The sequence below is a fragment of the Salarias fasciatus genome, chromosome 18 (assembly GCF_902148845.1).
Source record: "Salarias fasciatus chromosome 18, fSalaFa1.1, whole genome shotgun sequence".
Taxonomy (NCBI): domain Eukaryota; kingdom Metazoa; phylum Chordata; class Actinopteri; order Blenniiformes; family Blenniidae; genus Salarias; species Salarias fasciatus.
This window is the reverse complement of record NC_043762.1, coordinates 21,331,889-21,352,162: the sequence shown is the minus strand read 5'-3', so window position 1 is coordinate 21,352,162 and position 20,274 is coordinate 21,331,889. Positions and strand designations below refer to the sequence as shown.

Here is a 20,274-nt window from a genome sequence, read left to right as displayed (position 1 = left end):
AGTGAAGCTTCTTATCTGTTGTTTGTTTAAACAACGCGGATTTAATTTACTTGACGACTCCTTTTTCTCTTGTTTTTGAGCAGAAGATGTGAGAAATAAACCCTGATGAACATTTTAGGGGCTGCAGTGGAATTTCTTGATGTCAAAAGAGGAAGAAGACAAAAATATATATATATCACAGCCTGATTTTTAGTCAGAGAGCAGAGAATGCAGAAGTTATGGACTGAAAGAAGTAGAAGAAACACCCACGTGTGCAGCCAGAGCTGTAGGAGAGTCTGGGGCATCATGGCCGCGTGTCCGGAGCTCAGCTTCAATGTGGATCATGGATATCTGGAGGGTCTGGTTCGAGGGATGAAAAGTGGGATTCTGACTCAGACCGACTATCACAATCTGGCCCAGTGTGACACACTCGAAGGTAGGAGTTCTGCGTCACACTGATGCCTCGATCGGCGCCTCAGACATGCAGCTGCACCGTTTTAACAGGAGGTTTCTAGAAGTAGCTGCGGTGGAGCGATGACAAGGATCAACTTATGCCCCCGATTCCCTCAGCTGCTTCTCATTTAACAACAAAGAAAGTCTGAATTTTCTCATCAGGAATTTAGGGCTCCCATCTGTGTGTGTGTGTGTGTGTGTGTGTGTGTGTGTGTGTGTGTGAACTAAAGTTCAGCTCAGTAAAAAACAGGACGAGTGTTCAGGCGTTCTTAAACACCCAGACGTGTTCGTATCTCCAGCTGAAGGTCAGCGCGATGGAGACAGGTGATCAGCTCGGTGTTCCCTCCAGGGCACTTTTACATTTTGAAAGAAGTAACGTTGAGATGTCTTGAGAAGGAAAAAGTCCCATCGCTTTACAAACTGTTGTGATTTCACGAATAGTTTCTGGGTCTGGTTTGATGTTTCAACAGTATAAAGTTCACACAACACTTGTTTGGCACAAGAGTGTCAACCAATCGGTGTTTCCTTTGCTCACTGTCGGGAAGCAGGATTGAAGAAGACAGATGAAGCTCAGGACTCAGAACAACATGTCTCAAAACATTTGTCTGAAATGAAGAAAAGCAGAAAATATATCAGCTATTAGATCCTGATCAATCAGTCCTGCTGCTTGGAGTCGGTTTTACTGTGGTTAAAGATTATTGCCTCACTTTGCCAAGAAAAGCTGCTGAAAAGAACTTCAAGCATCAAACAACTTTGATTTGGCAAAAATGTGCGACCTCCAGGGCACATTTGGCTTTCTTACTCTGCACACTAAACTGGAGGCTTTCTACCTCTTTTCATTCAACAAGGACGTTCAGCTTCTCCTGATTTTTTAAGGAACTACAAACTGAAATAAAACTAATCTGCTTCTTTTAATATTATTTATTTTTGTCACAGTTGAGTAGAAATCCATGAGATCCTGTCCTTCCTCTCCTCCGCTCAGACATGAAGCTCCACCTTCAGGCTACCGACTACGGCAAGCTGCTGACTTCAGCCGAGGACGACTTGACTGTTTCTCTGGTCGACTTGAAGCTGAGGCAGAATCTGATGACGGAGTTCAGCTGCCTGCGCTCCAACGCCCTGCCGCCGCTCTCCACCTTCCTGGACTACATCACGTACGGAAATGAATCATTCACGTTGCTCTACATATCAACAGGTCCGAGGTTCAAATCCCGCCTAATCTGTCTCTCAGCAGATGAGAAACTCGAAGCATCAATTTGAACAGAACGCCTGGTTTTGGAAAAGCAGTTCTTCACATGGTTCGTTTGTTCATAGTTAAAAAATAAAAAAAGATAATGATTCGTCCCATAAACACATTTTGTAACCCAGAAAGTAGGTGCACTGTCTGTGACTCAGCAAGGCTTCAATTAGAACTTTTTCTCCCTTTCAAACTCATTTTTCTAATGTAACATGTCTTTAATAGCAAGAAAGAGCCATTTAAAGTGAACACACACTCATGCTCTCTCTCTCACACACACACACACACACACACACAGACATCCATCATTCACCGCGTCACTGCGCTGGCTGTGTTGCCATAGTTACAGCTACATGATCGACAACGTGGTGATGCTGATCTCCGGGGCCCTGAGGCACAGGGAGGTGGCGGAGCTGCTGCCGCGCTGCCATCCGCTGGGCGCCTTCGACCAGATGGCGGCCGTGGGCATCGCTCGCACCCCGACCGAGCTCTACTCAGCCATCCTGGTGGACACGCCACTGGGTAAGCAAGATATCACTTTACTCCCCCCAAAACCCAGCTTTAATCCTGATGCAGTAACCATACTAAGTCTATTTTTATTTGTAACAACTGACTTTTTCTGACAAGAGCTGTGCTTCAATACTAGACGCCAATTAAAACGGTAAAATCTCTCATGAAGATACTGATGCTGGCTGTATTCTGTGTCACAGCTCAGTTCTTTCAGGACGCTGTGTCCGAGTCCAGCCTGGACGACATGGAGGCTGAGATCCTGAGGAACAAACTGTATAAGGTAACCACGCCGTCACAGAAAGCCGCCCCGCCATAAATCAGCCACGCTGCAGGTTTTACTGCCGTGTTAAAGGTGTTTAACAGCCTCAATAAGCTGAAGTGACCATCGTTACATGATACAGCTCTAGACTTGCTCTCATCTGTCTTTGTCTTTTTTTTTTAATCCCCCTAAAGGCATATTTAGAGTCTTTTCACAGCTTCTGCCAAAACATGGGAGGTGCCACGAAGGACGTGATGTGCCCCATCCTGGAGGTATCGGATCGTTTCCAGCGGCTGGGTTTCTGCGCTTCCTGCCGCTAACAGGTCATTTCTGTGCCGCAGTTTGAAGCAGACCGGCGGGCCTTCATCATCACGGTCAACTCCTTCGGGACGGATCTCAGCGGCGCCGACAGGAGCTCGCTCTACCCGTCCTGTGGAAAACTCCATCCCGAGGGACTGCGGCTCCTCGCCAAGGCGGAGGAGCACGAGCAGGTCAAGGCCGTGGCCGACTCCTACCCTGTAAGTGACGATGGCAGAGAACCGAAGCATCGCGCTCGTTTGTCAGCTGTTTCATCCCCCTGGTCGTACACGGTCCTGCTGTGCGGTTAATGGTCGACTTTAACTTGAGCATCTCCGCAGGACTATAAAATCATTTTTGAAGATCCGGAGCCAGGATCTGATTTCAAGACTCTTGAGGACCGATTCTTTGAACAGGAGGTAAAGCATCACTTTTACTCATCTCAGAGTCTCGTCCAGGTGATTTCTGCGTTCGACCCAAAGCAACACATTTCACACGTGTTGTTTAAAACCGTTTATTCTCCTCAGGTCAAGCTGAATGCACTCGCCTTCCTTCAGCAGTTCCACTTCGGAGTGTTTTACTCCTACGTTAAACTGAAGGAGCAGGAGAGCCGCAACATCGTCTGGATCGCCGAGTGCGTCACGCAGAGACAGAAGTCCAAGATACACAACTACATTCCCATTTTCCAGTGAGCCCATTCTTTTGGCAAAACGGGGGGGAAAAAAAAGTGTTTTTGGCACACAACAATGAAATGGATGCACTGAATGGAGTTAGAAAATAAATGTGTGACCCAGGCGCTGTGGTCAGGATCTGCTGTTGTGGTTGCTTCAATTTGTGATTTCAGCATCTTCAGTGTTTTTACTACAGACTACAGGAAACTACAATAGAAAGAAGACTTCCTAAATCTACTTGCTATAGTTAAACATTCACATGATTGTCCTCTTGTCTAAATACGACGAAGGTTTACATGACAGGACGTGTCGCGTTATCCGTCTGTTCAGTCGAGCATAAAACAAAAATATATGGAATGAGTGGCATAGGAGAATAAATGTATCTTTTTTAGCAGTTAACGGTGGGAAAAGTCACATCGTCTTCGCTCTTCAATGCCTCGTTCTTCCTTTATACTTTCACTGAAGAAAAAGAGACACAAGATGAAGAAAAAAACGTTAAAGGATTTCACACATTCAAACAATAAACACATTTTCTGGTCACTGGTGTTTCTTAATCTCAAGGATGCACAGAATACAGCATTCAGAGGACGATTCAGCATAATGAAACACCAGTCTGCGTTTTACACAAGCTGAGGTGGCAGTGATGAAGAGGTGAAACAAAAGAAGAAAAGCTGAATTTCAGCCATAACAGCACAGTGAAAGCAAACATGAACATGAAAACTATGTCTGTCTAAAGCACCTTACTGGTAATGTGAGAGAAACGTAAATATGAACAAGTTAATTATCAATTTATTTATTGGCACAAAGTCCACTGTGTAACTCATTGGCCTCACTTAAGCTTTTTTAGTCACGTCAAGTAATAATCCTGAGTTAAACAGTGGGTTTTCAACCATAACCTCATGAATTTCAAATCAGTTTCCTGAAGGGTTTTGATAAAACTAATCACCACAAAAACAAATATTGTTCCCTTTGTTGAGGTAAACTGGGTGTTTATGTGTAAAAACACAGGATTGTGGGCATTGTAATTAAGGATGAACTGATGTCTCGAAAATTCTCTGAAGGAGTGAATTTTACAGACATCAGAATCAACATGATACCGTGACGTGCTCCTGTCACGAATACAGCTTAGCAGTGATGCACCGCTGAGGCCGAGACATGTACTGCATGGTTTGCAACCCAGACAGACACAGCAGGAGCCTGAACATGCGGCTCTTGTGTCACGGAGTAACTCACAGCACTGGACGGGGATTTCCAGAGGGACGTAGTTCCAGTGGCAGAGGTGAACAAAGGCAGAGGCCAATCTGCACGGCGCCCTGGAGGAGCTGGACTCGCACACGGACAGGAACCGAATGGGATCCACCTGCAGACACAGATGATGATGAGAGCATGAAACACAAACCCACACACCCATCAAGTGTTTGGAAAAGTCAGCGGAGTGTGACGTCTGCCAAACCGGTGGCACACCGCCTCTCTCTCTCTCTCTCTCTCTCTCTCACCACTCTGAAACAGGAACTCAGAGGAGAATCCGAGGAAGAAAACAGGAAGTGGCAGGTGACTGGGCTCGAGGCCGGCGACGCTTTAGATCCGGGACACGTTGGTTTCATCTGAAGACAGAAGACAAACGGAGCGCTGGATTCAGTCCAAGGTGAGGATGAGTTCACACAGTCGCAGTTTACGTATAAAAATAGAAGGAAATTAGTGTCTGTATCGAACTACACATTTCTTCGATGCACCTGGAGACACACTGCCAGTCTGTTCCCACCTGCCAACTTTGGAAAAACTGCTCCATGTTTTCCGCTTGAGATCCGTCACGTAAGGGGAAATCATTTCCTGCTTCGTTGTCGTTGGTCCCCAACAGGCCGGCAGACGAACCTGTCAACACAAAAACACATGTGGTACACGTCCTTTGTAACTTTTAAATTTGAGGAAAAATAAGAAATAAACGGAGGCTGAGGCCCAGATGAGCATCCAGGGGGCGTCTCTCACCATGCAGCCATCCATCCAGGGTGAAGCTGCACACTTCAGCCGACAGATCACACGACACTGAGACTCCGTCGTGACTCCACACATGCAGAGTGTTGGAGTGTTTCCTGACAGTCACTCGGCTGTCGCTGTGAAGTGTGTGTGCAGCGGCGGCGTCGCAGTCAGCCTTCACCTGCAAAACAAATCCTCCGATGGGACAAACCCGTCCAGGCAGCGGACCGTCACAGAGCGCGGCTCCCGGAGACGCACCTGGCCGCTCCGCGTGACGTGGACAGAGGCGTTCTTCATCTGCACCAGGAGGAAGGTGCGGGGGTCCGTCCCGAGCAGCAGCGTGAACGAGGGGTCGGCGCCGGCGGCGTCCCGGGCGAGGAGCAGCGGACACGAGGCTGGCAGCTCGTACAGGTGACCGTCAAAGGTCACGACGAACTGATCTGCCACCAGCAGAGCTCGGTCTGTTGGAGGGAAACCGAAACAAATATGCAGTTGGTTTCTCAGGTTTTCCTCGTCTTTCCCTTCTAAAAAAATATATATATATTTTTTTTATAATGTAAATGTATACATTGTTGCATGTCTGTCTGATTTAATTGATTCACAGTTTGAAAGAATGCTCTCAAAATTAAGAGGTGCTGTCAATCTAATTTATTTTGGTTTTGTTTCTCTCCTCTCTCAGTTGTCTCAAATTCTCAGATTTTGACTATTAAATCACCAAACCGAAAGCCTACAGCCCTGCAGGTTTTCCAACTCCTGTCTCAACAGAGCTTTTTGCTCATGTGATTAAATTATATATCATTTATTTGTTGCAGCCTAAACACTTAATAAATAATATCTTCAACATGGTTTCCATATATTTACCTGAAGTAGATCTGGTTTGCTGTCAAAAGGTTTGTTTTGACACTTTTATTACACTGGTGAAAAAGCATTAGTCTAACAATGTGTTAGGAAACTATGATGCCGCTAAAGTTCAGAGTTCTTCTATTATCTCACGCTAAACTTTGAGAGATGTTCAAAACAGAATTGGACTTTTTCCTCCTACTTAAAAAAAAAAGCTGGGTGAAAGCGACTGGGCCTCTGACCACAAAATATTCACCCCACCCCTCCTTCTTATTTGTTCAAAAACATGCAACAGTTTACAGCTTGGCAACAAACACCCTCTAATAAATCCAGCCATCATGGTACAGGCCGGTTGGGATGAGAGGTCTCAGCAACACCAAGCCACACTTCAAAGGAAACCAGGACACGACGAGGAGAAGGTGGCTGGAATACACAACTCTGGAAGGGATTATCCAGCCATTTCTGAAGCTCTGGGATTTCTCAGATCCGCCGGGAGGAACATTGTCTGCAAATGGAGACGATTTGGAACAACAGCAAACCATCAAGGAGGTGGGCAACCGTCCAAAATCCCTTAAACGAGGTCCAGCGACGGCCTCTCCAAGTAGACACGAGATCTGAGGAAGACGTCCAGCGTACTGCAGAGAGTATAGCTGCAGCACTGTGACGAGTAGCCCTAACCCAGAAGCACGGTTCCACTCTCACTCGCTTCTGACACATAGATGTAGTGTGAATGTGACTTCAGCCATCCGTCAATCTTCAGCTGACCGGACACACTCCGGACCGGTCGCATCAGGTTTGTTTCTGGACAACTCAGATTCAAACTGGGAACCTGCTGCTGCGACATGACTGTGCTAGCGACGTCGCTTTTTGATCCTTCGATGTCGGCTCTCCCTATCATTGTGAAGCAGAATTCACCAAGCGTTGGATTGTTCACCCACTAATAGGGAACGTGAGCTGGGATTAGACCGTCATGAGACAGGGTAGCTTTACCCTACTGATGACGTGTTGTTGCAATAGTAATCCCGCACAGTGACGGTTTAGGAAGAATGCAGCATTCTTTATTTTAACCAACATAAAACCCCTGGCGATCGTGGCACTGTGAATCTCACGTGCGAAGGGGCCGTCCATGATCTTCCTCTTGAGACGGTAGAGCTCGGCGCCGGGGCTGAGAGAGACCAGGGTCTGCAGAGGCCTCAGGATCCACTCCTCCAGAAGGATCCCTATAAACCCGGATCCAGCCGCCCCCGGCCGGGGGGGAGACGGCAGCGGCACCGACACCGTCAGCGAACACTCGCTGGAAAAACACAAGAATCCCCTCAATCTCACACAGTCGGTGCTCGGGCCCTAATAACTCATCACTAGAGGTTTCTTTAGAATATTCGATTTCACAACCACAAAAGACAAGCGCAGCACCTGGGGGACAGTTTGTAGACGGAAGCAAGTCGTTTCCTCACTCCGGACAGCGCCGCCGCCAGCCTGCCCTCCGTCCAGTGGTAGGTGTGCTGACCTGCCTGAGGGATCAAGACAAACACAGTCACAGCTCAGCTGACGTTTATTATTAAATATCAGCGATATCTACAGAAATCACCGTAAAAAGAAACCTTTGAAGAAACTTCAGCGTATTCTGTAAATCAACGGGACAAACAGAAGAGTCTCCCTGATTGAGTTTCTGTGTTCACATGGCAAAAATGAACCGATTAGTGATGATAATGCTGCATAAGAAGCTCCTGATTGTTCTTCTTCTCGTGCAGACAATAATCAAGCCTTTGGATAAGATAAGCATCCTGGTTTGCATCGTATCCAAGTTTCTGAAATCTTGGATGAAAGCTCACTGCCTCTTTTTAAACCTCGTTATGTTTATTATAATCAAGATACACAGTGGAGATAATCATGGGAAACACTGTGAAAATATTTAATGTCATTTCTTAGAAGAGCTCAGGAAGTAATTCTGATAGCTTCGACAGAACTGACAGCCACACAGTGCAGCTTTCTCACCAGGTCCAGGGCCAGGCCGGCGGCGGCGGCGGCGGCCTGGCACGGCGGCCGCAGCTGAGGGTTCTGCAGCAGAGCGGGCAGGATCTCCACCAGCAGGCCCTCCGCCCACTGCAGCACCTCCTGCCTCCACACGGCCTCCAGCCTCTGGCCCGTCACGTCCTGGTAGACGCCTGCCAGCGTGGCCAGCGGCCCTGAGGACGAGCCGCACGGCGTCCAGACACACCGCCAAAAACATATTCAGACAAAATTACAGAAAACAGAGTGGAGTCGGGTTCAGAGACAAGAACATCCTGTTGAACACTACATTTCTGTGATCATAAAAGAGGGCAAAAATTGGATTAATTAGACATAAATATGAAAATGCTGATGCGAGAGACAGAGGAGTCCCTTTCATGTTTCAGATAATCAAATAAAGAAAGAAGGGATTAGTTTACGATTTTAAGATTTTCAAGAAATTAGATTTCTGTCTGTGAGGAAAGACAGAGACACAAACCAAAGGGCATGTCCTTAATCGCATCGGATCAACTCACTACATGCACACAAAAACAGCGCCGCTCTGAAGTGGAGCCGAAAGGAGAAAACGCTCTGAGATTCACTTAGCAATGGAAAACCGAACGCGAGGCGCTCCAGAGCCGCTCGCTCAGCTGCACCCTCACAGACATGTGGAAAATGTCACTTTGATGAGAAGATTGCAGAGACTGAGCCACATTAAGGCTTCGATTGAGGCCTCAGACACTCGGGTTCATCGTGTCTTTCCTCTGAATTTATCATCACTTATCTGACAGCCTTTTCCTGTTTTCCTGTCACGTCTCCACTGAGGGCTCATCTAGTTTGGGTATTATACTGTATGCATTTACATATATGAATAAAGATAATACCCTTAAAGATTTAAGACATAAAATATCTAATTTGAATTTAATTAAAAAAAAAAAAAAAAAAAAAGCTCACTAGAAATCGATGTTATTGTGTGAAGTGTGTTTATTCTACCCTGGGTGCATATCTTTCAATTACAAAGATTAAAAAATGTCACCTGTTCTTTCACCTTCAGACTGACGCTGCTGTTCTCTTTGCTAATGAAGTGAGCAAAACTGTCCTTCAGTGACAAAGGGAGTTTTAAAAGAGGCATAAAAAGACCGTAAACGGCCTGAAATGTAGTGAAACCAAGTATATTAACTTAAATGATGATTTGTCTGGAAATGACATTCGTAGCAAGTTTCTCATGTAGATCAATAAAAGTAAATCTCCACAAGCCAAATGAATTTCTGCGTAATACAACTTTTATAATAGTCCCAGCGCACAGGCCAACAGTCTGAGTGAGACAACATGAGTTAGACGAAGGCGGCGCAGCAGTCAAAACTGTCTCTGAAGTACATCAGAGCTTCAGGAACGGCGTGTTCTGGCCGGTGTAACGAGAGCAACGGCCGCTTGGGTCCAGATAAGGAGCTGCTTATCAGGAGGAGAACCACGGACCAACTGTGGCGGGGGAAATGCTTTTTGCTTTGTGGGGTTTTCCGTTTCTGCCGCAGAGGCCGAGCAGCTGGCGGACGTGAACTCTGCTTGATATCAAAGAAGGCTGGGAGATAATCAGAGGCCTGAAACAGGAGGGAACCTTTCAGCAAGACACGGGTCAGAACCGCACCAGCAAATCCACCGCAGGAGGACCGGACGGTCCAGAAGAACTGACACACAGCAGTCAGAACTTTCAACAGCTGAAGTCAAAGACTGAGACTTATTCAGAGCACGTTCTGTTTCTCAATCCGATTCTGCTGAAAGGACAACTGTGGCTTTGAGAGCCGAGGCTGCTCTCCGTCTCGGGACGACATGACATCTGCTGGTATTTTTCTTGCACAAATAATTGAAAACCAGATTTTTCTTGTGGTTTATTTCATGTTCATTTGCAATTTTTCTCACAGCAGAGTTCAAAAATGTCAAAAACTTCCTTGGGGTGGAATTTATTACATATGATTTCTGGGCCAAATCAAACACAGCAATAAAACATTCATTACCCCCGAGTGGAGCAAGAGCAAGCGTTAACTACCCCCCCAAGTGTCATAAGCACCTCATCTTGAAATTAAACCACTTTTTGTTTTTTCTTAATAGAAGAACTTGGTTTAAAGCTGTGAAGCTGAAGTGGTACAGTCTTGCTTTGTGCATCTCAGACCATCAGCCACCATCAGATTATTCCTCTGCCGTTCAAACTTGTTTTTATCTTTTCCAGATTGAACTTTTGCAACACACTTTGTTTTGGTATCAACCGATAAAACTTCTAAATTGATAAAGTCTCCCTCGTCCCTATTACCGAGAGTTACGACCTGCTGGAGATCAGCTGTTCACCACAGATGAGAGAATTCAAGCATGTATGACAACAGCAGGAAGAGAAACGAAACCAACATGGCCAGTGGGAACCGCTCTGGGTGATCTGTGTGAACTCACTCCTCAGCTCCTGCTGTCCCAGCAGCGACGCCTGATGCAGCTGAGCCAGGAGACGCGGCAGGGCGGCGGTCAGGAGGCGCCGCGGCGCGCTGGCCCTCCAGAGATCCAGCACGCCTCCGTCCCCCCGACCCAGCGCCGCCTCGGCGCGCTGCGAGGCCTGGAGAGGCAACGCCGTCAGCCCCTGCAGCAGCCGGCTGCCTCTGGCCTGGAACAACGGACAGGGATCGAAAACCGCACTGGACTCCACCTTAAACCAGGTGGCTGCATTACCGGAGGAGCGGCACATCATAAACATGCTTCTCTCTCTATTTACCTGCTGTCTGAACTCCACCAGCAGTCTCTCAAATGTTTTGATTCTCTGCAAAAGCTTGTTCCGGATGTGAGCAGTCAAATAGTGAACTCGCTCCTGTGAAGTGACCAAAAACAGACCGCGTGTTACTCCGTCAAAGAAGAAAAACTCAGCAGTAAATCAGCGGTGAAGCCGTTACCTCTGCAGCGGTTAAAGCCCCCAAGCAGCCGCTGGCTTTCAGCAGCAGCTTCTGATCGACGGCGCCGAGCAGCACGATGCCCAGAGGCTCCGGCTTCCCACTGCCGCCGCTCCTCCTCACTTCCAGCATCAAACTGCGATCTGGTTCCAGGCAGGTTTTCACAGTGAGGTCCTCACCGACTTCTGTTCCTGCGCAAAAACAAGGAGAAAAGGCTTATTTCACCCACACTGTGGAGGTTCGGGTCACCACAGCAGCTCAGGGTAACAGGAAATAATGAGATGGAATCATTTTAGCATCATCATTCATCACACAGGATGAATAAAAGTCAGATAAAAGTTGTCTTTTTTAAATCAGTTGATGTTATTGGTGTTATTAGTGTGACTTGTCTTGTTGGTCCACCCTGAAGCTCCTCAGAGAACCAGATCCTCCTCCATCTACTTACTGATTCACACTTAATTCAATACGGAAATAAAAAGTGATCATACATTTCTTAAGGCACTACATGAAGGCCTTTAGGACGGATCGATGTAGTTTTCTATAAAATCAGATGTTTTGATCCCGCGGGGGCTTGTCCTCGAGGTCTTGGTCCTCCAAACAGAAGAGTCAGTCAGCCTCTTCACATTTTCAAGAATCATAAAGATAATTCATGGACAGCCGACGATTGACGGCTGCGTGTGTTTTTGCAGTGATCAATTTACACCACGCAGTTTTATGAACTTAGATCAGAAAGGACAGAAATTCAGAGGTTATCCGGCGTTTCGGCCGCTGACTGGATTATACGCTGCAACATCTGGCATTATCAACAAGACGCGTCCACCAATTACTGCCAGTTACCGACTCTGAGTGTGTGTTTGTGTGTGTGTGCCTGTGTGTGTGTGTGTGTGTGTGTGTGTGTGTGGCATCACTTGTGTATTTACCGTTCACATAGCCAGCTGTGGTCTGAAGGCATGGCCCCTGGACGGTCCCGCTCAGCCAGATGTGGTCCCGGTGGTCCAGTGAGGCTCGGATCTGGACACCTAAGCCTTGGGGCCAAGAGAGGGCGTCACCCCTCACGTCCACACTCCAATTACCCACCCTAGACTACAGAGGTGTAAACACAGACGCTGGTGTTTTCATAAGAACCATCACTCCAGGACAAAATTTCCCCTTTTCACTTTAATTTTCTTTACTAAATTAACCAGACAGCAGGCTTCATATTTGTTGTACAGACCTCAGTCATTAGTCTTCCTGGCAAAGAACTCAAACAGGAATATTTGTCAAAATATGACTCCTGTTTTGACTTGTGTGTCTATATTTAGCCTGAGGATTCTCATCACCCTGTGATCCTTGTTTACCTCGGAGAACAGGGACACGTTGGAGCCCTGAGCGCCGGAGGAGTTGGTCAGCGCCAGAGCGAAGCTGCAGTGGGCCGGCCGGCCGGCCACCGAGAGCAGCGAGCGAGTGTGAAACAGCTCGTCTCCGGAGTTCATCCGGTGAGCTCCTGACCAGGACAGACTCTGGAAGACACACACAGACTCAAAAACTTCAGAAGATCAGAGTTCAAAACTAAATTCCCAGAGGAGCTTCGTCCATAAGGACTCAAGTCAGAATCATTCATACTGCAGTTCTGGTTCTGGTTCTGGTTTCAGCGCGGATTAAAGGAGCCATTAAGCTGGACGGACGTGTCGACTCACGGGCTGAGAAGGGCAGAGGCCCAGCAGCACGGCGTGCTCCACACGGTCACGGAGGTTGGTGTGAACTTTGGCCTGCAGTGTGTGTGAGTGACAGGGTGCAGTGGACACTCGGTCCAGGCTGATGTTCACCTGGACGGTGTGTGTTCCCTGCACTCCCCTCTGAAAACAACATAGAAAAAAAAACCCATCCCTTTCAAACAGTCGGCGCTCGTCTCTGCTGAACACCTCTCCTTCTGAGATTATATTACCTGGTAGTTCATGCTTTGCTTGACGCTCCTGTTGTCCCATCTTAACTCTGCATTTTGTAAATATGAGTTTCCCTCCTGCCTCACGGACACACAGCCTTTAACAGGAGACCCTGCTATCTACGCGCACACACACACACACACACACACACACACACACACACACACACACACACACACACAAACACACACACTTCAACATGAGAAGCTGCTGAGGACACACACCTGAGGACCTGCTGAAGCTGAGGTTACCTGTTGTGCTGACAGCAGGGCGCACGCCTGCCCCCTGCTGGAGCTCTTCTGCCACTGCTTGTTCAGGCTGAGAGAGACGTTAACAGGGACGCCGCTGCCCCAGGACAGATGCGTCTGTCTCACACACATACACGCACACACACACGCAACATGATCGATAAGCCAGTTATCATATCTATCATTAAGGGTTTTTCATGTTTGTGATTCTGATTAAAACATCAATGCTACAGCGACAGGAGTATACTGACCCTCCTGACAGGATGAAGCCTGAAAACGTATTTTAAATGCAGCATCTCAACAGTGCGAACACTTGGTGTACCTGCTGGCTGCTGCTCTGCTCCCTCGGTGAGCTGCGCGACACCGTGTTCAGGGATAACCGGCTGAGAGCGGCTGAAAACGGCTGCTCGAGCTCAAGCGTGGTCTGATTCACCGCCTCGGAGCAACTCCACGACCTGAGAGCGCCGACCTTCAGACAACAGAGAGCAGACGAGAAATCCAAACAGATGATGGCCATTCCATTCCATAAAAGAACCCTGGGATATTTCAGGAAGATGTCAGAGGTGTTTTCTTGAAATGTTTTGCAAGCAGTGGAGGGAAGGCTGAGAAAACAACGGCTTGCCAGGCCGGATATGTCTTGCAGACAGAGCTGATGTAGTCCTGGAGGGACAGAGTAACGCACTGTACTGAATGTCTTTCTGCTCCAACAAGCCAAAACAAAGTGACGGTGTCCTTATGAAGCTCTGCACAAACTCGGCCATCAGCTGGGTTACATCTTAATCATGGCCTCGGCCGTCCAATACCAGGATTGTCCGTCTATCTCCCAGAGTCAGTGTCTCTTTAATGTGTGGCGATGAAGGTTTTACTGCCTTCATTGTGACCAGCTGTTATTTAACTACACTGTGTACTTAAGATGTGTTTTGCTGCTTTGCACGATCCATTGTGTGTCACTTTCATAAGTTTCTGTTATTTGTTTTCCATTATGGCCCCCTTTCTTATGTTATTGAACTATCGGGTTTTAAATTGTTGCTAATAATTAGTTTGATGGAGGGGAAAAAACTTTTAATTTCATTTTTTTTGGTCACAAATATTAAAATTAATTATTGTCTAGATGAACTCTGTTCCGATTTTCTTTGCGATTTTGTTCCTCTGATCTTCATAAGTGGGAAACGTTCAGCTTTTAAACCACTCAGCCTCCACTGTGGCTCAGAGACAATAGTGGGTCGATTGAGACTGAAGAACACAAACGGCTGAGGCAGAAACAAAGGCAACGTCACAAAAGAAGCCTTAAATGAAGCTGTTTTTTTCAGGGTCACGGCACTTGTTGTCCAGCCTGACCTGCTGCAGCTGTCCATGTCTCATCCAGCCCAGCAGGACACGGTCCAGTCCTCCACGTAACGAACGCTGCAGAGTCACCTCCAAACTGGTCAAACGGGGGACGCAGACGATCTGGACTAAGGTCGAGGACAAGGAAAGCACCTGACACCCGCTGTATGCATTTATGATCGCGATCTTTGAACATGGAATAAACGCGGCGAGGCTCTGGGTGTCATAACTCACCGCTCACGGTGTGGTTGTCCAGCTCCAGCGCTGGCGGAGCGGAGTAGCGGCCAGACAGGCTGAACTCCTGATTACCCCACACGGCTGCATGCCGAACCTGGTAGCTCCATCTCCGGGCCTCATACTCCGTCCTCACCGTGACCGTCCTGGGGAGCGGCTTCAGCTGAGGAGCCGGGACAAAAACAGCCTGAGCATTCAACACGCGCATCTCTTGATATTCAGGATGTGTGATAAATCAGATATCTTAAAATAGAAGAAAAGATCGAGGCTGGATGTTTGGAGTGCTAGTTATGAGCCCATAAAGTTTATTTTGAACATAATTTTCTAAATTTCTAAAAGTTGAAGTTCACAGGATTATAAAAACAGGTAAATGGAGAAACCAGGGCGTACCTGTGGGTATGAGTGTTTCACGTCGACAGCGTGTCTGAATCCACTGCCAGTCGCTGCCAGCTCGCCCAGAGCCCACAGCCTCTTCCTGCCGGAGGACGCCTCCACCAGAGCCGCCACGCTGGACTCAGACTGGTTCAGCTGCAGGAACCAAGACCAGTGAAGACGCTTTAATAACTACACGAGTTGTTTAGACGGTTTCAGGCCAGAGGAAGCCTTTAAGTTCCTGTTTAAACAGGTTGTAGAGAGCACAGTGACTCTGAAGAACTGACCTGAGAGCGGACACTGAGCTGAGGGGGCAAATAGACCAGCATTCCCGGGACGTTCTGAGCCACCTTCACCATGAGGTCCTTGCTGAACAGAACATCAGTTACTTATTGTACGTGTGTGTTCGTGCACCTGTTTCTCTGCACTTAACATCACCTGTGAGGCACATAGTGTCCCTGGACGATGAGCGCCAGCGAGTGGCTGAGTTCAGGGTTCACCGCCATGGAGCACCTCAGCTGGGACTCGGTCAGTCTCCCCCAGGCCTCGACCTGCACCAGCGGTCACAGACAGGGTTCAGTTCAGAGAAGGCAGGACGGGTTCATTTAACTGAAGCACCAGCCTCACCTGCAAGGCGGGGTTAGCTTGTCCTTGTATGGTGTGTTTTACTGTGAGTCTGGCCTCCTTCGTCCCACCCTGTGACCCCAAACCCCCGACGTCCCCCACCACCCGAACCCTCCAGTCCCGACCGTGAGCAGCCAACGAGGCGCTCTGCAGAGGACCTGCCGATGTGTCAAAGCAGAGAACGCTTCATGCAGAAAAACCAACAATAGATGGAACATCGACACACTTACAGAGCGACAATACAAACAGTCAGATTCCAGCACGATAAACAGCACAGCCAGCATCAACAGCCTGACCTTTGAACTGAACAGCCAGAGCAGTGTCCAGGCTGTGCCGTGAGCTTGTTTGATTAAAAGCTGAAGGCGAGTAGGAGAGGAGTGCAGCCAGATGTCCGTCTGCACTGCTGAGGTTGAAGCCGGAGGCCAGAAGCTTGTGTCTGTCCACAGAGAGCTGAGCCCTGGACCGAAGCTGAGGGAAGACGCCCTGGATGGAGCAAAGACCCTGGGAGAAGACGAGAGAGAGGGCCGTGTCAGAAAACAAATACCATCTTTAAGGAGCTGTTAGGCACCATGTCAGTACTTGACGTCACCTCCACATGAAGCGGGAGTCCTCTGTCACGCAGCCACGTCCAGCTGTGCCACACTGTTCCTCTCATATCTTTGGTCATCGGAAGAATTTTCACCTTAAGTCTCAGTCCTGCTTGCTGAGCCCCGAACTGGGACTGTAAGGTGAAGGTCTCCCCATCGGCAGAACCACGCTCTATCTGCACAGGCGGGAAAAATGCAGAAGAACTCGGTGTGTGCTGCGCTGTCACGAGTCAGCCGTCACTGAAATACCCGGCGTTCCTCACCTGGATGCTGCTGTTTGCAGGGACTCCAAGTTTCTTCAGGTAATTCACTGTGTGTCTTAACAGGCTGTTCACTCTCAGCGTGTCAGACTTTCTTATGACTGTCAGCTCCTGAGCAATCTGAAAAAAAAAAAAAAAAAAAATCAGTGTCCACAGCCAACATCATCAAAATGTGAGCAACCTGAGGATCTCCTGCTGTCTGGGTTAAATCACCGGCCCAGTGAGATGAATGTGAAATACACCAATAAAAAGAAGTTTGTTTCTGATAAACAGCATCAGTTCTCTCATTTTTCAGCACTTGGCGAGAATTCAGGGTGAAGGGCTGCCTGCACAGCTCGCATGCAGTTCTCACCTCCATACCCTTTCATTTGCTCTGGCAATGAAAAATAAAGCCATGTTCACCTGTTCTGCCCCATATCACTCGTAAAGAAGCTGCACACGTTCATTATTATGTGATGTTGGCCAAAAAGCACTATAAAAAAGTCTGGCTGTGAAGAAATAATGCTCGCCTTTTGCTTTCCAGCACTGCAGTTAAACGTGTGAAAATATAAACCGCTGCCAAGACTCCCATGATTCATAGTGAGCGCAGCGTTTACAGGGAGTCCCAGTTCAGCTAACGGTGTTACGGAGTGGTTCAAATGAAGTGTTGCTTCATTTATATCCTGCAAGAAAACAAGAGAAACACAAAATGAATTAGAGCATCTCACTGATTAGAAAAACAACACCCCACTGACTTCTTCTAATAAAATTTAGATGTGAACATAAAATGTTAGTATTGCAGCACATCCTAGTCATCTTTTACAATAAGAAATGCTACAGAATAAGAACCATTTCACAGTCTTTCACTTTTCTGAAGTCTAGACGTGACCATATTTTTACCATTTTAACATTGAATAAACTGACCTGAAAAAAAAATGATAATGCTCATTTTTTTAGCTCCTTTCTACAATAACCTTTCACTAATTTGATGTACTGCATGTTTCTGACCTTTTATAACTTTTAAAAGCATTTAACTACTTATTATTGTCATTTTCCCTACTCTGGAGCAACAGATATTTTATCCTTATCTCAGATTTTGAGTATCTATTCATATGTGTTCACTGGATTTTCACTGAGTTTTGAGTCATTCATTATATTTTACCCGCAATAATATTAAATAACATTTCTTGTACATAACCAAATCAAAAGTCTATGTGCATGTTTGAACCTCCACACCTTGGTTTTCTTGAGAGACACTGAGGACTGCAGCTCGCTCTCATCCAGCCTCATGGAAAAGTGAGACTCGACAAAAGACGTGGCAAAAACGACGGAAGAAGAAAAGTGCATCCTGTCAGGGATTCCCAGCCTCTGGAAACACGAACACAAAGTCACCAGCAGCTACAAACCTGATGGGCATCAGTGTGGAGAGCAGTGGATCTCTACCTGGAACACTGAGCAGTTGTTGTGGTACAGCAGCGACCCCTGCAGGCCAGGCTGCGTGAGCACAGCTCCAGCAGTGCTGACTGCACACTCCTCCATCTGCACCACCGCTTCACCTTCAAACCTGTGATTTCCTGACTTGCTGGTGACCCTCAGACCTGTGAGAGCAGACAGGCCGGGGCTGAGTTCAGCCTCCAGGCTCAGCTCTGGCCACGGCTTTGCTCCGAGCTTCAGGAAGCCTCTTCTGCCTCTCAGATTGGCGTCCAAAACGGCCGTCCAGGTTCCCCGAGGGTCCAGCCACACGGATCCATTCACATGAACCTGTGAAATAAAACAACAACGTGATCAACACAAAAAAATAGACTCACTGATGGACAAAGCAGCTGTTACCAAATCAAATATGCATACAGTATGCGTTTGGATTGTGAGATGAGAGAGTACACAAAGATGGTTTACAGAGAAAGAACATGCAGCCTAAATGAAGAACGACCAAGAACTGGGAAATGAAACCAGTTGTGCGGCCTTGGAGACTCAAACTTCTGATCTCTGTCTGATGGAAAATCTTCATCATCTTCTTTCAAAGCTAAATTTTAATACAAATTTTAAAGTATAAAACAATAAGTACTGGGAAAGTGCTACCTGTAAAATTGGGCACTGAGACTCCAGAGCCCAGAGCCACTGCGAGTGTTCTCTGGACTCCACGACTCTGTCGGCTCTGATGTGACATGTCCCGATCCTTATGAGCAGACCTCCGGGCTGTTCGGGGCCTGGAGGAGCGGAGGCCTGCACTGAGACCATCTCTGGCAGACCCCGACTCCTCAGCCTGGCGAAGGAGTGCCTCAGCGTCCCAGAGAGACGCGGGACGCTGCAGGACTGGCTCAGATCCAGAGACAGATCCTGGTTGTCCACGCTCAGAGAGGAGGACACGGCCTGCCAGCAGGGGTCCACCGACAAGAAGCCGTGAAAATACAAGGAAGTGGGGAGGAGGGTTCCCTGCAATGCAAGTCAGGAGAGACTTCAGCAGCTTAAAAGACTTTGAACAACTTTGAAAAAGTTCAGACAACGGAAATGAAATCAGTAAATATGAGCGGTCCAGTCAACATATGGAAGTCAAAACTGCATTATGGAAAGAAAAGACTGCATTTAAACACAACTGAATACCCTGTCCGAAAAACTAGTCCAGGGACTAATCCAGTCCGAAATGATTCCACATAGAATGACTGAACACTGGAATCAATGATGGGTCAGAGCTGAATTCCATAGTGGAGACTAAAGAAAAGCTTTATTTGCTGTTTTTAACACATTTGATTGAAGTTTTCTCCAGTTAAACACTGCCTCAGCAGTGAGTCGCTCTTATATTCGATTGATTGATTTCCTCACCTGCAGTGGAGGGCAGTAGCCGGTCACGTTGAGAACATAGGAGGACGTCTCCACCTCAGTCTGGAGGGACTCGCTTTTCCCCATGTTGCCCCTGAAGCTGCACGGCCCCAGCTGAAGGTCGACCATCACGCCCGGCTTGTACGTGCATGTTAGGGACAAATCCAGGCCGCCCTTCTGAGAGCCCTCAGCTTGGAGAACAGCAGTAACGTGAGTCAGGCAGCCTGAGTGTGTGATGGAGATGTTCACTGATGACTGCGGAGCAAGGAGAGTCTGTGGAAAAAAAAAAAACCAAATTATCAATAAGAGTGATCAAGCTGCAGTAATAATAACTGACTGCCAATATCTGCTTATTTTAAAAGTTATTTAGTTTCTGACTCAAAACTGCGACACGAGTCATGATTGGCGTCAGTGCTGAAGATTAAACTGACAACCACAGAAATAGAATGCCATATAGTTGTCTGTGGGTGTGCATATGTGTGCACGGATTTGCATGAGTGCATGAATTAACCTCCAAATGGCCGCTCCTTAGAAACCCGTCTGAAAAGGATTACATATATCTTAAAGTCAGAAAACCTAAAAGGCAGTCTCAACAACGAAGCCAGAAAATGTTTTTTTCTTTTCTACTTCAGTATTTCATAACCTGCATGCTTATAGTTGAGGACTTTTGCAGACTCATGTTACATTCACACTGCTGGCAGTGTAAATCAGAGTCATCTCCGAGGGGAAGATGCCTCTTCAGCTTTCCATTTGGTGGGAAACAAGTTCTGCG

At 47.4% G+C, this 20,274-nt stretch overlaps 2 protein-coding genes across 3 annotated transcripts; one reads left to right on the top strand and one right to left on the bottom strand.

Moving 5' to 3' along the window:
- The first annotated feature begins 96 nt into the window (after positions 1-96).
- Positions 97-3,538, top strand: LOC115405368 (V-type proton ATPase subunit d 1-like). 2 transcript variants are annotated; one of them, XM_030114935.1, is made up of 8 exons: positions 97-415; positions 1,415-1,586; positions 2,013-2,191; positions 2,380-2,459; positions 2,633-2,710; positions 2,780-2,956; positions 3,077-3,154; positions 3,263-3,538. In XM_030114935.1, exons 1-8 carry the CDS (start codon positions 208-210, stop codon positions 3,425-3,427), a joined length of 1,137 nt encoding a protein of 378 aa, XP_029970795.1. In that variant the 5' UTR covers positions 97-207; the 3' UTR covers positions 3,428-3,538. The 2 variants fall into 2 exon arrangements, with proteins under 2 accessions (XP_029970795.1, XP_029970793.1); XM_030114933.1 differs by having other exon boundaries at positions 3,077-3,538.
- LOC115405521 (uncharacterized) lies at positions 3,249-19,589 on the bottom strand. Its single transcript, XM_030115118.1, has 29 exons — positions 19,506-19,589; positions 18,875-19,055; positions 18,129-18,283; positions 16,449-16,622; positions 16,156-16,360; positions 15,863-16,017; positions 15,674-15,786; positions 15,523-15,604; positions 15,254-15,391; positions 14,864-15,026; positions 14,642-14,757; positions 13,626-13,772; positions 13,307-13,420; positions 13,058-13,174; positions 12,810-12,968; positions 12,471-12,632; positions 12,054-12,216; positions 11,137-11,324; positions 10,962-11,054; positions 10,649-10,853; positions 8,216-8,406; positions 7,634-7,731; positions 7,330-7,514; positions 5,639-5,841; positions 5,393-5,561; positions 5,169-5,278; positions 4,903-5,010; positions 4,640-4,766; positions 3,249-3,865 (listed from the first exon to the last, which is right to left on the bottom strand). Exons 1-29 carry the CDS (start codon positions 19,587-19,589, stop codon positions 3,855-3,857), a joined length of 4,116 nt encoding a protein of 1,371 aa, XP_029970978.1. The 3' UTR covers positions 3,249-3,854.
- Positions 19,590-20,274: the final 685 nt, after the last annotated feature.

Coding starts and splice junctions, on each gene's coding strand:
- LOC115405368 (XM_030114933.1), top strand. CDS start 208: ATGCAGAAGTTATGGACTGAAAGAAGTAGAAGAAACACCCACGTGTGC. Junction 1,587..2,012: donor ACCTTCCTGGACTACATCAC/GTACGGAAATGA, acceptor GTGTTGCCATAG/TTACAGCTACATGATCGACA. Junction 2,460..2,632: donor TGAGGAACAAACTGTATAAG/GTAACCACGCCG, acceptor ATCCCCCTAAAG/GCATATTTAGAGTCTTTTCA.
- LOC115405521 (XM_030115118.1), bottom strand. CDS start 19,589: ATGGGGAAAAGCGAGTCCCTCCAGACTGAGGTGGAGACGTCCTCCTAT. Junction 16,623..18,128: donor ACAACTGCTCAGTGTTCCAG/GTAGAGATCCAC, acceptor CCGCCTGTGCAG/ATAGAGCGTGGTTCTGCCGA. Junction 14,758..14,863: donor GGACAACCACACCGTGAGCG/GTGAGTTATGAC, acceptor CCTCGACCTTAG/TCCAGATCGTCTGCGTCCCC.